This window comes from Bactrocera dorsalis, chromosome 5 (assembly GCF_023373825.1).
Source record: "Bactrocera dorsalis isolate Fly_Bdor chromosome 5, ASM2337382v1, whole genome shotgun sequence".
Classification (NCBI taxonomy): Eukaryota; Metazoa; Arthropoda; class Insecta; order Diptera; family Tephritidae; genus Bactrocera; species Bactrocera dorsalis.
The window spans coordinates 64106110-64123066 of record NC_064307.1 but is presented as its reverse complement, the minus strand read 5'-3'; the positions used below and the strand labels follow the sequence as shown (position 1 = coordinate 64123066).

The 16957-nt window shown below is 35.4% G+C and overlaps 2 protein-coding genes across 3 annotated transcripts; one reads left to right on the top strand and one right to left on the bottom strand.

Moving 5' to 3' along the window:
- Window positions 1–374: 374 nt before the first annotated feature.
- LOC105227916 (retinoblastoma-binding protein 5 homolog) lies at window positions 375–3129 on the top strand. The gene is made up of 7 exons (XM_011207474.4): window positions 375–666; window positions 726–946; window positions 1010–1216; window positions 1274–1455; window positions 1570–1689; window positions 2260–2888; window positions 2963–3129. The coding sequence occupies exons 1-7, from the start codon at window positions 648–650 to the stop codon at window positions 3046–3048; spliced, it is 1464 nt and encodes a 487-aa protein (XP_011205776.2). The 5' UTR covers window positions 375–647; the 3' UTR covers window positions 3049–3129.
- Window positions 3058–9087, bottom strand: LOC105227917 (serine protease inhibitor 77Ba). 2 transcript variants are annotated; one of them, XM_011207475.4, is made up of 7 exons: window positions 8959–9087; window positions 8141–8256; window positions 5533–5881; window positions 3966–4242; window positions 3708–3903; window positions 3479–3645; window positions 3058–3405 (listed from the first exon to the last, which is right to left on the bottom strand). In XM_011207475.4, exons 2-7 carry the CDS (start codon window positions 8154–8156, stop codon window positions 3133–3135), a joined length of 1278 nt encoding a protein of 425 aa, XP_011205777.2. In that variant the 5' UTR covers window positions 8157–8256; window positions 8959–9087; the 3' UTR covers window positions 3058–3132. The 2 variants fall into 2 exon arrangements, with proteins under 2 accessions (XP_011205777.2, XP_011205778.2); XM_011207476.4 differs by having other exon boundaries at window positions 8798–8992.
- Window positions 9088–16957: the final 7870 nt, after the last annotated feature.

Here is a 16957-nt window from a genome sequence, read left to right as displayed (position 1 = left end):
CGATAAATGTACCACTTTTGCAAAAGGGTGAAACTGAACTTAGTAATAGATTGTGGTATGTTATGAGCTTAACAGCATGTAGTGTTAAATTTAGTATATTTTTACTCTTTCCTAATTATTTTCATTATTTTAGCAGTATTTTTTTATTAATTTAACAGTATGTTAAAGTATAGTATATTTTTAAATTTGAATTTCATGCTTAAAAAATTTGGCAATATTTTTTTGTTAATATTTTAATGTTAAAACATCAATTTCAGTTATATATATTTTAAATAAATTAATATACATTTTAATAATATTACAGTTTTCATCTACGACTCCAGTCGATACTAAAAAAAAACTTATAATACTGCTCTTCACTAATATTTTCCCCTACTTTTAACAAACCATATAAAAACAGCTGTTTGGCTATTTGTTGATAAGACCAAGCGGCGTCTAATTTGATTCGAAATAATTGTTATTTAAACAAATTTCCTTAAATATTGAATGCAAACATTTTATTAAAGCTCATAACTAATAATATAAGTTGAAGAAAAAGTAAACAAACTATGACAATTTATTTCATATAATTGTTAACGAGTTTTGTCAACTTACTGCAAGAAGCCACCGGGCAATTATCCAAAGAATACTCAAATATTGTTTTCAGCATGAATTTAGAATTATTAGGTAAGTTTTTATATAAATATATAATGTTTATGGTAATATTATGTCAAATGTAACTGCAGAATCTTTTGGCCAAAATTATCCCGAGGAATTCGATGGCTCACTGGATTGCATATCACTTGCTGTAACTTGTGCTTTCAATAAATATGGTACTTTATTAGCCGTTGGCTGCAACGATGGGCGCATTGTTGTTTGGGATTTCTTAACGCGTGGAATTGCAAAAATTATCTCAGCTCATGTGCATCCAGTGTGCAGTTTAAGTTGGACGCGTAATGGACATAAAGTAAACTATAAAGATTGGCAATACATTTTTTTTTAATAAATTCAACAATATTTTGTATTTTAGTTACTGTCCGCTTCTACAGACAATAACGTTTGCATATGGGATGTACTCACCGGCGACTGTGAGCATAAATATCGTTTTCCTTCACCAGTGCTGAAAGTGCAGTTTGATCCACGCAATGACAAACGCTTCCTTGTTTGTCCAATGCGTTATGCAGCCGTGCTAGTGCGCATTGGTGATACACACAAATGTCTGCCCTTGGATTCAGATGTAAGTTGTACGAATTATCATTAATTTTAATGCATAACAGTAAATATTCTCCAACAGGGCGATTTAAATATTGTTGCATCATTTGATCGACGCGGTAAACATATTTACACAGGCAATGCTAAGGGTAAGATACTGGTCTTAAACGCAGAAACATTAGAAATTGTGGCGAGTTTTCGCATTATTGTTGGTTCTTCGAGTGCGACGGCTGTAAAAAGCATAGAGTTTGCGCGTAGAGGCGAGTAAGTAACAAAATTTTGTTTACACCGATCTTGGCAACCACAAAGTGTTGTAGGTTTGCTCGTATTTTTTTTAATGGTTTTTAAACACATTTAAATCGTCTATACATATTTCAGCGCATTTTTAATAAACACCTCCGATCGCGTCATACGGGTTTACGACTCAAAGGAGATCATAGCGCTGGGGAAGGATGGTGAGCCTGAGCCAATACAAAAGTTACAAGATTTAGTGAACAAGTGAGTAGCGTTTAATTGGAAACTGTTGTGTTGCAAGAATATACAAATACTGAATTTTTGAAATTTTTTTCATCTAAATTTTGGATAAAAATTTATTCAGAGGTTGTGGCATTGCTTTAGGAATTAATCCATGCCACATTTCGTGAAGATACCTTGTCAAATAAAAAAATTTCCCTATAAGAACTAAATTTTGATCATTCGGTTTGTATGGAAGCTATATGCTATAGTGGTCCGATCTGAAAACTTTAAACGGAGATTATAGCGTTGCTTTATAATAATCCGTGCCGAATTTCGTGAAGATTTCTCGTCAAATAAAAAAGTTTTTTAAACAATCAATTTGTATGGAAGCCATGTGCTACAGTGGTCCGTTATCGTCGGTTCCCCCAACTTTGCAGCTTCTTAGAAAGAAAAATACGCATGCAAAATTTCATATCGATATCTCAGTTCTTCTGGATGTAGCAAACTTAATATACCCCATTCAAGTTATAAAGATAAATCAACAATATAAATATTTACGAAACTCTTAAATATATCAGCAATGTGAAATGTTAACCCTACACTCTTTTACAGAACAACCTGGAAAAAGTGTTGTTTCTCCGGCGATGGTGAATACATATGCGCCGGTAGTGCACGCCAACATGCGCTCTATATATGGGAAAAGTCGATAGGGAATTTGGTGAAAATTCTGCACGGCACCAAAGGTGAATTGCTGCTCGATGTTGTGTGGCATCCAGTACGTCCCATTATAGCTAGCATTAGTTCGGGGCTCGTTTCGATTTGGGCACAAAATCAAGTGGAAAATTGGTCAGCATTTGCGCCCGATTTCAAGGAGCTCGACGAGAATGTGGAATATGAAGAACGCGAATCGGAATTCGATATTACGGATGAAGATAAATCGGTTGATTTAAATGCCGATGCGAAGCAGGATGAAGAAATCGAAGTGGACGTGTTAAAAGTGGAACCAGTGGCAGCATTTTGCTCATCCGATGAAGAGGGTGAGGACGAAAATGCTTTGCAATTTCTGCCGATGGCACCAGAAGTCGAAGACCCTGAAGATGGCTGGACCATGCAAGATGGTGTGGATACGTCACTCACTAAAGAAAGTGAGAACGCGCCGCAGGACTACGAGGACACGGTAACGACGAGAAAGCGTAAAATTAATAATTATGACATCAGCCTGCCGGATGCGCCAGTCGATGGTAAGTGTACAGTCTGTCATTGGTAAAGTAAGGAACGATATTTGCTAAAATTATGCTTTCTTTGCACCCTCCAGAAACGCATCCATTAATATCAAGTAAAACGAATAAGGATAAGCAACCAGTAGGCGGCAAGAAGGCAGCGGGACGTCCGAAAAAATAACATTTAAGGTTTTAAATCTTTTTACATTTCATTAATTAGGTAAAAATCATTAAAAAAAACAATAATTTTAAATATTTAGTACTTTTAGTTTTTTAATAATTTCGGTGTCGATAGTTGGCCGGCAAATAATAATGTACTCGAACGTTTTTCCGCAATCAAATACATGAATGGACGATTAAAGTAGAATTTCGGTGGCGAAATTTTATTAGTCAAAATCGCCGCAACGACTGCAGCCGCTTCGGTACCCTCTTCATTCACTATTATTTTAGTGCTTTGTATGACGTCCTTCACGAACAAGCTCTTCGAGAGTACGCCTAAATTTACAGTCTGCGGATCGAAAATACTCTTTATGCCCATCTAGCGAAAAAAGAACAAAAAATATTATAAACCACGGTTCAAGCAATTTTGCAAGAATGAACACTATACATACCGCTTCTAGTGTGCCTCTTAGCGATATTGACGTTGATGTCTCAAAACGTGGCACATACACCTCAACTTCCTGTTCGCCGAAATTTAAGGCGTCCTCCTCAAGTTTATTGAATATTGGGCGCACACCCAATTTCTGCAAGCTCTGCGCTACTTGATTGACCGAGATGCCTGCAAAATATATCAAGTTTGCTGAAATTGTAATTTAAAGCATTCTCAAATTGTTACGCCACCTTTATTTGGCAGTATAGCCAGCATACACAAACGATTTTCATTGCCGTACGGCAGTTCGAGCACATGCGCCTGCAAATCCTGCATTCTGGTGTAGTTGAATGGTGTCATTTGGAACATCATCTCAACCTCACCAACCGGCTTGCCATTCATATCGTAGAAGGTCTCTCTGCGTGTTTCGCTACGGTTGAAAGGGAACTGCCAAAACACAATTTATAACAATTAATATGAAAAGGCAATAATTTGATATATTTACACACCTGCCATTGTCCTTTAAAATACAGTGACGATGTTAGTAATAGTGTTGCATCTTTCAAGTCAGCTTCACTGATGGCATCTTTTATTAGACCTTTGGTTTCCGTATTTATTGCATTGTTAATGAAATTTACCGAAGTTTTGGTATCGTTGAAATTTAAGTTTTGTACCTTTGCATTGTAACAAGTTGTTAGTGTAGTAATATAGTCTTGTCCGAACCTTTCGAACGTGTCATAGTACATTGCTTGTAAACTTTCGACGTGTATAGTCGATGTTTTGCGCCTATATAAATATATATACATATTAAATATATATATAAATAAAATAAATAAAAAATAATATATATATAATAATATAAATATATATTTTCAATGAAATATTTATTTATAAACATCAAAAAGTATAAAATAAAATATATTGTAAAGGATTCAAAAAAAACAAAAAAAAAACAATGTTAACTTCGGTTGCACTAAAGCTATAATATCCTACAGAAATAAAAATTTCTATCAAATAAAAAAGTTTTCCATACAAGAACTTGATTTTGATAGATCAGTTTGTATGGCAGCTATATGATATAGAAGTCCGATCTGAACTATTTCTTCGGAGATTAAAGTACTGTCTTGAAAACTAATCTATGCCAAATTTCCTGGAAATATCTCGTCAAATAAAAAATTTCTCTATAAAGGAACTTTATTTTGATAGGTCAGTTCGTATGGCAGCTATACCACATAGTAGTCCCATCTGAGTAATTTGTTCGGAGAATGCAGCGTTGACTTGGACAATAATTTATGCCTAATTTCTAGAAGATATCTGGTCAAATAAAAAAGTTTTCCGTACAAGAACTTGATTTTGATAGATCAGTTTATATGGCAGCTATATCATATAGTGGTCCGATCTGAACAATTTGATCGGAAAATACAGCGTTGACTTGGACAATAATTTATGCCAAATTTCTTGGAAATATCTCGTCAAATAAAAATGTTTTCCATACAACAACTTGGTTTTAATAGGTTAGTTTGTATAGCAGCTATATCATATAGTAGTGCCATCTGAATAATTTTTTCGGAGAATGCAGCGTTGACTTGGATAATAATTTATGCCAAATTTCTTGAATATATCTTGTAAAATAAAAATGTTTTCCATACAACAACTTGATTTTGATAGATCAGTTTATATGGCAGCTATATCATATAGTGGTCCGATCTGAACAATTTGATCGGAAAATACAGCGTTGACTTGGGCAATAATTTATGCAAAATTTCTTGAAGATATCTGGTCAAATTAAAATGTTTTCCATACAAAAAATTGATTTTTATAGGTTAGTTTGTATGACGCTATATGCTTTGGTGGTCCAATATCGGTTGGTTCGACAAAATAGCAGCTTTTTGGAGAGAAAAACACAACTGAAAAATTTTACATCGATATCTTAAAATTTGAGAGACTAACTCGGTATATACAGACAAACAGGCGGACATGGCAAGCCACGTTTCCCTCTAGGTTTTACATAGTTCTTCGCATACTAAATACATACACCCTGTTCAGTGTATAAATAAAATAGTACTTCCAACTCACAACAAAAATTGCTGCACCACATTAAATGCTTGACGTAACGCTTGACGATCCTGATTTATGCGCAGCACTGTATTCAGCTCGTTCAATGTATTCTCCGATGCGGCCTCCAAGAGCAGAAGTAATAGCGCCCATACGGAAAATGGTGAAATTACAAAATCATCATTCTCCGCTTGCGTGGAAATCAAGGAAAAAAGTTCCAGGCCGAATTTCTCTGCACCGGCTGCGATGCTGGCGAACTGTGCGGGATTTGTCTGCAGCGCCGAACTGGCATTCTCTAATTTGGTACAATATTCGCTGGCAGTTAAGTGTATTAAGATGCATAAGCTGAGCGATAGGAAGGCGAAGAAGGCTGAAATCATAAGAAATAAGTAAGTTTTAAGTTTATTGGATAACGGTAAATTAAGTTCTAAAATATTTTGCCCTTTACCATAACCAACAAACCAAGCTGCTCGAGGCAGTTCTAAAACTCCCTTTAGATTCAAAATTTCAAATTTATGGACAGCGTTCAGATAACCGTTATAACAAACCGCATAAAATTTAGCACAATATGAACACATACTGGTTCCCTGTCTAAGACGCCGTCGTCCAAACGTCAGTTGGTTTGCTAAAATAGCTGCGGAAGCGCTGATTTAAGGCCTGTGGAGCCACGGTTTGGGAACTATGAGTTACAAACCCTTACAGCCACCTGATTGAGTCGGGGTCGCCTCTTAGAAGCATCGAAAGATCACCCCTAATTACGTCGAAGATATAGAATAATTTACCGAACAGACTACGCACGCACCTAAATTCAAAACGCAATGAATGCAACTTACAGTACATCTATTAACAACTTCACCAGCTGCCTCCCAGGATATGACGTACTTAGAGGTCAAACCACCACCCGTTACATACGAAAAGCTCGAGTTGCCGCGCGAATCTAAAGTGATCCTTGCGCAACTTCGTTTTTACCCTCCTATCTATCCGTAACCGACACCGACATACCAAATATATGTCTTGAGTGTAATAGCTCACCGCACGACTTCAACCACCTTTTTGTATGTTTAATGAATTCCACTCATCCACGCCCTGGGGATTGGGACCGAGTTGGATCTCCATCGCGTCTTGCAATCTATCACTGCACACTGATCGATGACCAGTTCCTCTGATATTTATCCTCTTATGATCAGACCAAGTTGAAAGCATTCTCCAAAATGACATCCAAATTCACGCGTATGCTCTACACCATCTAAACAAGCCCTTTTCGGCTCCCTAATTAGAACTTCTGTCGTAAAGAGAGATTCACGAAGAACAGCGTAACGTTTTCTACTGTAATATTACGAAGATTAGATAATACTCGTATCAACGCGAAAAGCAACGCTGAAAATCACATCTGAAACTCTATGCCGACTCTTCTATAGGCAACCTGAGAATGTGGCATCATCATCTCAGATATATTCTGTCTGTTGATGCTCAGAAAAATTAGGGTAACCGAACTCCACTCACTCCAAACGAAAACAACTGCCATCGCCCCTCCCATCAAATTGGTCAAAACCTTCAAACTTTGGCAGGCGTGACTTTCTGCTCGTTCCCTCCTGATAACACGGGGTCTTTTTATGACTATTGGTGCGGTCAGTCACTGGACGACAATTGGATAAAGGATTAGGAAACTCGGATCTGCAGTAAACTACTACTAAAGGCAACACTCGTATTGTAACAGGGTTCACAGTTGAAGAAGTAAAAAGGGGACTCCCTATCGTGCGACTGGAGAAAATAATTCGAGTTGCAGAGCTGACATCGATATCATTGGCCATAACAACCGCGTTATTGATTCTGCTTTCTCTAGGTTGAACAAAGAGCGAAGCAAATGGGTCTGGTAGTGAACGAGGGCAGGACGAAATATCTGCTATCATCAAACAAACAGTCAACGCATTCAGACCAAGTAGGCAATTGAGATGTAAAGTCCTCTCTCGATGAACAAACTACAAACTTTACAAGTCACTAATCATCCCCGTCCTGCTAGTTATATGCTGCAGAGGCATGGACATGATAATAACTGATTAATCGGCGCTACAAGTTTTCGAGAGAAAGGTGCTGCGAAAGATTGATGTTCCTTTGCGCATTGGCAACGGCGAATATTGCAGTTTATGGAACGATGAGCTGTACGAGATATACGACGCCATTGACTTAGTTCAGCGAAATGAGAGACAGCGTATACGCTGGCTAGGTCATGTCGTCTGAATTTACGAAAAGACTCCAGCTCTGTGAGTATTCGACGCCGTACCCGCCGGTGGAAGCACAGGAAGAGGAAGACCTTCACTCCGCCGAAAACACCAGGTGAAGACTGGAGTGGATCTGACCCCACTTAGGGCCAAACAGCGAAAAGGAAGAACGACTGGCGCGCTGTTGTAAGCTCGGCTATAACCGTGATGTGATGTATACACCAATAAAGAAGAAGAATAATCATTCATTTGCTGAAAAACGACAAAAAATTAGTTGAATAGAACAGACAATCGGCTAAACCCCACTATAACTCTGTAAGGGTATACTAATTGGCTGATATTTTAATAATCTAGCTTTTGTTTATGAATAAATTAATGCATTAAAACAACACTAACAAAACGGGACTTACCTTTACGTAATAGCATAGTGACGTTATTTGTCGGACAGAATTAATACTGTCGCACGAGTATTTGAAAGTTTGATGAGTGTTGTTTGGAACGCGTGTAAATTTTCACTCGTCGGCTTCTACAAAGTAATATGATCAGTTAAAGCAAAATAATGAAAAATATATCAGAACAGGTCTGTGCAATTTTTCATCAGATAAAAGCAAATTAATGATGTTTTTTTTAATCAAATTTAACCCTAAAGCTCGTGTTAATTAAAGAGTTATTCCCAGTATTACTAATTGAGACACTTTCAATATCAAAGCGTAGCTTAATATACATATGTATGTATGCTACTAGATTGTGTTATATATCCATATCACATATAAATATTTATATTTGTGTGTGTGATTTTCAGAAATATCAAATCCACACAGACCCAACACGAAAACCGGACTGCGGTTTAATCGTCGCTTGTTTAAAATGTATTTTTATTTTTTATTATTTCTGCTTTTCAAGCTAAAATTTTTAGTCGTTTCCGTAGATAACTCAACTAAACATGTATACAATTAATTGAAGCTTAGTTAAGTTTGTAGATTTGTTTACACAAAGTTCGTTTCAGCAATGATAATGATTTCGTTTCAAAATATATACTTAGTATTAATATTTTTTATTTATTTTACATTTAATTTTGTATATTCAAGATCACTGAACGCGGATCACAAAGCGACGAACGCGATATGCACTCAGCTCATACTATATATACATATGTATATATGTTTATGTAGACTAGCTTAACGATTTGCGAGTATCTGTTAATTAAATAAATAGCGAAATACAGTACCAGTTCTAAACCATTGACTGCGAGTAGCGTTTGCGAACTGAAACTAAATTCGAGTAAAAGCAGCGTTTGAAGCGCCAATGACTGCATTAAAGATGCTCTCGAGCCGGTCTAGTCGGCGTACAGTGGGTTGTGGGTGGTTAAAAGTGACACTACACGCATTATATTGATCCGTTGTGCTTCTGAGCACCGTGGAGTTAAGCTGTCGACAGTAGGATGCCACGTTAAATACAACTAAACTAAACTACACTTAGAGCCGTTTTCTCAGTATCTGGTCAGCAGTCAACTGTCAGTTAAGTACTTGTTAACTTAAACCACAAGTCTTCTTGAAGTTCTTGTTAACTTAACCAAGAACCAATTCTCTTTCGGTAAAGAACTTTTTTCTAAACAGAACTTAACAGACAGTTGGCTGCTAACCAGAGTTTGAGAAAACGGGACTTAATTATGTTGATATTTTATGAGAAGATGAGACTAGGTTATACTGGCTGGCGGAAGCAAACTGCTTTGTATACTTTAGTAGAAACTTGATATCTACTTCTCACACTTCAGCCAGTGCCTTGAACTACGTTGCTCCTACATCTCTAAGCCGAGTTCTTGTTAAGGTCAGACACAAACAGAGGTTGTGTTCTGGCATCTTTCTCATGCCTAATACACTTTCTACAAGTGTCATACATATGTTAATAATGCTCACATGGTTCGCATGTAGTAAGTTATACCCTGTGACGAGGCCAACAGCCATCCTGCTGCGTTTTCAAGTGAGTGAAGCCTGCATGTTTTCCTTCCACATGGCCTTGACGATACTGCCTGTCTTTGAAGCTTTTGTGAACCCTTCCAATAATTTCGTTTGGTATATTTTTATTTTGATTTGGGTATTTACTGTACTGATTCGGTAGCCAAGCGGATGCCACTTTCGGCTATCTCATCGGCTATATTGTTTCACGGCATGTTATTGCGGCCTTGAACCCAGAATGGATGCAGTCGCCTTCTCACAGCCACTATATCTATCGCCTCGCTGCTTTTAAGAACATTCTCTGACGAAATGCGACATTGATATTTCTTATATCGTTATTAGATATTTCAGCAGCTTTCCTAACAGCAAAGGTTTCTGTCTGGAACTGGAATATTGTAGTATTCCGGCTGCTTGAAGTGTCGCTTGAGGTCTAGCTCCGTGCAATAGATTTCGGCGCCCACTGCATTCGCAATTTTTGATCCGTCTTTGTATATGTCGCATATTCTGCTGGTGGATTGCGTGCTGCTGTGCCATCTATCCGTGACGCACAGGCTGTATATGGTGGGGCCCGAGTGATTTGTTGTATTATGAGCTTCATAAACTGGGTGCAATCATTAATGGGGATTGCTACCGACAACCATTCATCAAATGGTATGGAACAATTGCTAAAAAATGCCCGGAATTCCAAATTAGACACCACGAGAACTTTCTTCACAACAACTGAAAACTATTTGGAAAACAGCGACTGGCAGGCTTTGCCACACCCGGCTTATAGTTGTACTATAACCTTGTCCCTTCTCACTACTATTTGTTTCAGTCGAAGCCGAATGCGCTCACAGGAAAGCGGTTCACATCAGAACAGGGTATTAAAAATTGGCTTAATTCTTTCCTGGTCGTCAAGGCAACCCAGTTCTTTTGGGATGGCATCCACAAAATGCCAGAAAGAAGGAAAATGTTATAGCTTCAATTGGACAATACTTTGAATATGATTTTCTAAAATAAAGGTTTAAATTTTGAAAAAAAAAACGCAAAAATAAAGTTATAGAAAAAATAATTTTCCGAAAAATATATAAAATTATAAATATTGTAAATTTTTTCACTTTTAAATTGTATTGTATTTTTTTCAAAATAACACACTGTATGTGAAAAAATAAGAACAATAACATGACGCAACTCATTGAGTGCTCGATAGCTTTCAAATTTGCATTTCTCTTTGTTCTCAATAAAATTTTGAAATTTATTGTTTACAAACAATAGCACACTTAATCCATGCATAATTTTATATACTAAAACTTTCATTATGCAAATTTCTATTTGGTGATTTTTAGCATTTTTTCTTACTACTATGCGAAGACTTATCTTCAGTATATACATATGTATGTATATATTTCTACATTATGCGGTTCGAAGGTCGAAATTGTTTATAATATTCAAAGAACAAGAAAAAGCATTGACATCGGTTGCTTCCAAGCTATATACCCTTCGGTGTGATATCGTGCGATCTTGGTGGTCAATCGACAGACCCAAAAGCGGCAATTTCGTTTCTTTACATACCCATTGACCCAGGAATGACCCTCATCGTTGAACAAAATTTGCCTCGAAAACGTCAGATCTTTTTGGAAATTTTCAAGAGCGGCTTCAGCTTTGCATAAGCTGTTTTTTTGTAGGCTTTTAATATAAGATCTCAACGCCAGGTCGTTCCATACATCACTTTCCACGGTCTTCCTGTACACTCTCAGCTACAGCTGCTATATTTTCTTCAGAAAATAGCACGCTCAGTATGCCGACTATGCTGACCATATATGCTATAGCGATCCAAAATCGGTGGTTCCGACAAATGAGCCGCTACTTGGGAAGAAAAGGACTTATTCAAAATTTTAGATATATATCTCAAAAACTGAGGAACGAGTACGCGCTTGTTACGCCGATCGTTTCTGACGCTTCCTTCAGGCTGTTACAAACATCGCAGCAAACTATATAATATTCTCGGAATTATGATAAAGTGTTAAGATTTCTTTAACTCTGAGAAGTAAACTCCTCTCTCAACGAAAAAAGATCAAATTCTACAAGTCACTCACCTCTCCGTCTTACTATATGATGCAGAGGCTTGGACGATGACAACATCTGATGAGTCGGCATTATAAATTTCGAGAGAAAGGTTCTGCGGAAGATTTATGGTGAATATCGCATTCGCTGGAACGATGAGGTTTACGACTTATACGACGACATTGATTATTAACTGGAAATATACTTGTAGAACTGGGTTTTATGAAGAAAAAACGCCAATAAAAGGCCTATTCATATGTTCCAACTCGGCAGTATCAAATAAACATATACATATGTATATATACCTTGTTTGGTATACAATTCAACATCATTTTGTGCCATATATCGACTCAGTTTTTGTGTAAAAATAAAAGACAAATTACGATCGAGATTTGATTCGTCACAGCACAGTTTAGTCATACCCACAATTTGTGTGGTGTAGAGATTATTCATACCGCTGTGCGAATGTACATATTTCATAACTGACAAACTTTTAATAAAAATCTGTCAGTCTTTCGGCAATTTTTTGTACTTCATTTGACTTTAGGGAACGAAAGCAGAATCTCATATTTAAGCTAAACCGGTGAGCTATGTATTTCTAGGCCAGATTAATCGTCTAAGCAGATTTGCGACAGATTCAAGGCGTTTTGGCGACACAAAAGCGAATAGAACAGGCTATCTTTTTGGTAGTTTACTTTAGCCATCCAAGAGTGATCTCCATCCAAGTGTGATCTTGTGATCTCTGTATAGAAAATCAGCATTAGACACCTAACCTAAATATAAGCACGCCTGAGTAGAATAAACTCAGTCGAAAAATGTAGCAAAGTTGTGAGTAAAATTTTCAAAGAGTTCGTCTTAAAAAATATATATGTATATTCACTTTTTGGTTATATTTTTCTCAAAAAGGGTATTTTCTTCTACCGCATGAGAATTGCAGCAGAACTAATTGTGTTTTTCAGGGGATTTCCGAAAGATTACTCACATACAGAAACGGAGAATAAACAAGTTTTATGCGCGAGGGCTGTGTGATAAATCAGTGACTTTTTGATACCAATTTTGTAATTTTTTGTATTATATAAATGGAACATATATATAATATCATAAATTCAACGGCTTTTATTTTTGTTTTACCCGAAAAATACTTCTGAAGTGACTGAAGTATGTACTCAATATATCAACTATAATAAACCGAGTACCAGACTCAATGAAGTCGTTGATTAACTAAGTACGAAATTTCGATATCTTATCAAAAAAACTAAGGAACTCCAGTCTCAATGGATTTGGATTCTTCGAGAACCAAATACTTATTTATGGTAGATATGGGTTAGCTGTATCTACCCCGGTTTAAGCCTGGCTTTCGTAAGTGCAATTTTGTAGTCTTATCGCACTTTCCTCGTATTAAATAAGTATGAGGAAGACGTCAACAAACTGGTTAGAACTGTTCAATTTCACTTCTACAGCTGCGCTGATTTCAGATGACACTTTACAAATTGCTTGTTTCTGATTTATCAAGGGAATTCCCTATTATGGTTTTATATGACTTCAAGCAGTCAACAGAGAAACAAAGCCGCTTTGAATTGGATTGCATGCTCTATATACTGCTATGCGGTTGAGAGGCAAATTGAGCGCTATTGTTCTAACATTATTTTAATAAAGCTTAGAGCTCATGCTAGACAACAGATATGCGAAAGTATTTCGATTATAGGAATAGAGGCAGCGTTCGACGTAGAGCGAAGCAAAGACGCTCTCGAAAAAGAGAAAGTGCAAAGGTTGGGAAGCTAGACGGCCAATGAGATTGCGAAACGGCATTTGACCGTCGGACAGCGAAGCGGTGTTAAATAGTGGAAATGGAGCTATTGGAAGCCATTTTCTCGAGAATGGACGTCGAACCGAGCGCAGCCATGCCATCATTTGATGGAGTAGGATGGCTTAGCTGAGTAAAAATCTTGAAATGCAAAATGACTCGACACTAACATGGATAAGGGAAGCGATCAGTATGCTTTCAAACCTGTGGGAGGGACAGAAGCTGGAAGCGAAGGTAACCATACCTATGTAGGAGATGAATCGCGGTGAGCCGACGTAAACCTTAGTTAGGTCAGGTTCTACCATCTGCTCGGTTGTACTGGCAGGAAGCTGCTCTCCTATGATTAGAATCTTAATTTGGATTTGTACTGTCAACGATTGGACCGTCTGAAGGACGCATTCGCCCAGAAGCGTTCAGCTTTTGTCAAGAGGAGAGAAATTTCGTTCTATCGGGATAGCGCCAGGGCGCACTCACACATTGGTAATGATTCGCCAGAAGCTCCGGGAGCCTGGTTGGTTGATACTTATGGATCCATATTGTAGTCCAGGCTTCACACCAACTAAATACTGCCAGTTCTTGTCTGAGGCGAACTTTTTCACCAACCCACCTTCTCCTTAAGTGAAACTTATGAAAAGCGTTGGCTCAGGTTTTCGGCATTAGAGACGAGGGCTCCCACGACCGTCCGGTATTATGTTGAAGGAGCAAACTCGGTTTTTAACCGGTCAAGTATTGTCAACTCGGCATCATGCTTCGATATCCAAAGCTCGGTTTTCATACAAACCTTTTATATGACGCGCTGCCTTTCCAAGTACTTACTTGATGGCGAGCTGTGTGTACCCAAGCGAACTTATTGTCATGCAATGCAATTATGCAATTAAAACGAATTTTCTTTTAGTTTTGTTTGTGTTTTTTTGTTTATTAACTTTTCATATTGTGTAAACGCAATTAAATGTTTGGGGAAATTGAAATTTTTGCATAATTAAGGCTACTTAATACTTGATTAATTAAGTAAATTGCATACATATGCACGCGCTAGTGTAAAACGGTACTTCTAAACATGCTTTGACATTCTCTTTCGTCATTTTACTTTCAACCTTTCAAGGCTTGCTTGCGCTCGACGAATTGCAGTGATTTCTTTTGCCGAGCAGTTTTAGTTTACCTTTTTCAATTTTGGATATTTTTTTTTAATTTGCAAGAGCCTTTTGCCAATTTTTGAGCCGTTTTTCATTTTGCAAGATCTTTTTAGCAATTTTTTTCGAACTTGCAATATTTTTAATGTATGGAATTTAATTTTCTTCGGATTTGTAATTTTTACCATACATTAAGAATTTATTTTATTTTATTTTCAAATTAAAATTATTTTTTCAAAATTTAATTTTTTAATTTGGATTTTTTTTTCAAATTTGTTTTTTAATTGGAACATTGTCTTTTTTCAAAATTACATTTTTTATAATATTTTATTTTTTTTATTTTAAATTTAAGATTTTGCTTTTAATTTATGGATTTTCTTTTCAAATTTTTTATTAATTTTTTTTTTATTTAATTTATAACATTGCCGTTTGTTTGTTTGTATGTAATTTGTTTTAGTTTTGCATAACTTTTCTAGTTGGCAGCATATAACATATTTGTTGTTTTAATTTATAGTGTTCATAAACGTTTTTTGTTTGTCATTGTAATTTTTCATACATTGTTGTAATTATGACGTTTATAAACGGCTGTTATCATAGTGGTCGTTGTAATTTATTATATTTGTTGTTGTAATTCATGATATTTGTTGTTAGGATTCACAATTAGTTGTTGTAATTTATGTAATTGTAATTTATAACTTTTATAAGCAGCTGTTATCGTATATGTTGTTGTAATTTATAACATTTATAAACGGCTGTCGTGATTGTTGTTGTTATTTATAGCGTTTATAAAGAAATGTTATTAGAATTGATGTTGTAATTCATGACGTTCATAAACAGCTGTTATCATAATTGTTGTTGTAATTTATGATATTTGTTTTTGTGATTCACAGTTTTCATAAACGGTTTTTTTAATTATTGTTGTTGTAATTTATACAATGTTGTTGTTATTTATATATTGATAAACAGCTGTTACCATATTTGTTGTTGTAATTTATAATAATTTTAAACGGCTGTTTGGCTTGGTTTGATTTATTTATATTTTTACGAATATTGTTGTTGTTGTTGTATAACGTTCATAAACGGCTGTTTGATTTGTATTCATTCATTTATATTTTTTATTTAATATATTTTTTTTTGTGTTTTAATTTTTTTTTTAATTTTTAGGGCAATTGTCAAACGTTTATATATGTGTCTATGTGTGTGTAGAGATGAGTGAAAGTTTAAATTTAAGTTATTTTGATAGTTTTCTTTTGTTTAGAGCATTAGTGTTTGAATCATAGTAAAATTTCTTTTTTTCTTTGTTTTAGTTGTTGTTGCTTAACAATTAAGTATTTAATTGAATTTTATTTTATTACATTTGATTTTTTGTTTTTCTGGTTTTTTGGTTTTATTTTTACTTCGTCGCTTCAACTTTTGCTATAATTATTTTAAATTTAATGCATTTTTGCTTTATTTTGCTTAAACATTAATTATTTTAATTTTTTACTAATCAACAATTAATAGTTGAGATGGAAATTTCGATATTTGTGACCCTCAAAGCAAATTTAATATTATCATCGGGTGGCTTTAAAATGCACACCCATTTAACGCTTCTTAACGCTGTTTTTTGTTGTTGTTCTTCTTATACAACTGTTACATCGACTGCTTAAACTGCAAATGCTTCAACATTTTATTTTCATTTTCATTATTTTCTTGTTTTTTTTTGGTTTTTTATGGTTGTTTATTTCAACATTACAATTCGTACAATTTTCAAAAGTAAAATACTTTGCCGTGCAATTTTTTCAGTTTCACTTAAGTTTGACGGGACTTTGGCGCCTCTCATTCAAGCTCTGAACACCACCAATTTAAATGCCATACATTAATCATTAATACATATTAATTAATTAATTATTATTATTATTTTTTTAAATACTTATTCAATTCAACGGCGGTGACATAAAGATTTTCGTGTTTTTTTTTTTAGTATTTCACTTCAATTTACTAAATTTTGTTGCGCTACAATTTATTTATTTTTGTTTTGTTTTTAATTTAATATTTCCTGATTCTTTTAGTGGTCAGTGTACGGTTTAATGTTTCAACTATTGGTTTTTAACGAATTACACACGAATTTTAAGTTCGAAAATCACTGAAATTGCATGTTGTTGTTGTTGTATAATTAATGAAATTGAAATTTAATGTGTCGTTGTGAGTTATGCAATTAACTTCATTATTGTTGTTGTTTTTGCAATTAGTTTTTTGTATGATTTTTGTTTTTTTGCAAACAATTTTATTATTGCTGTTGTTTTTGCAATT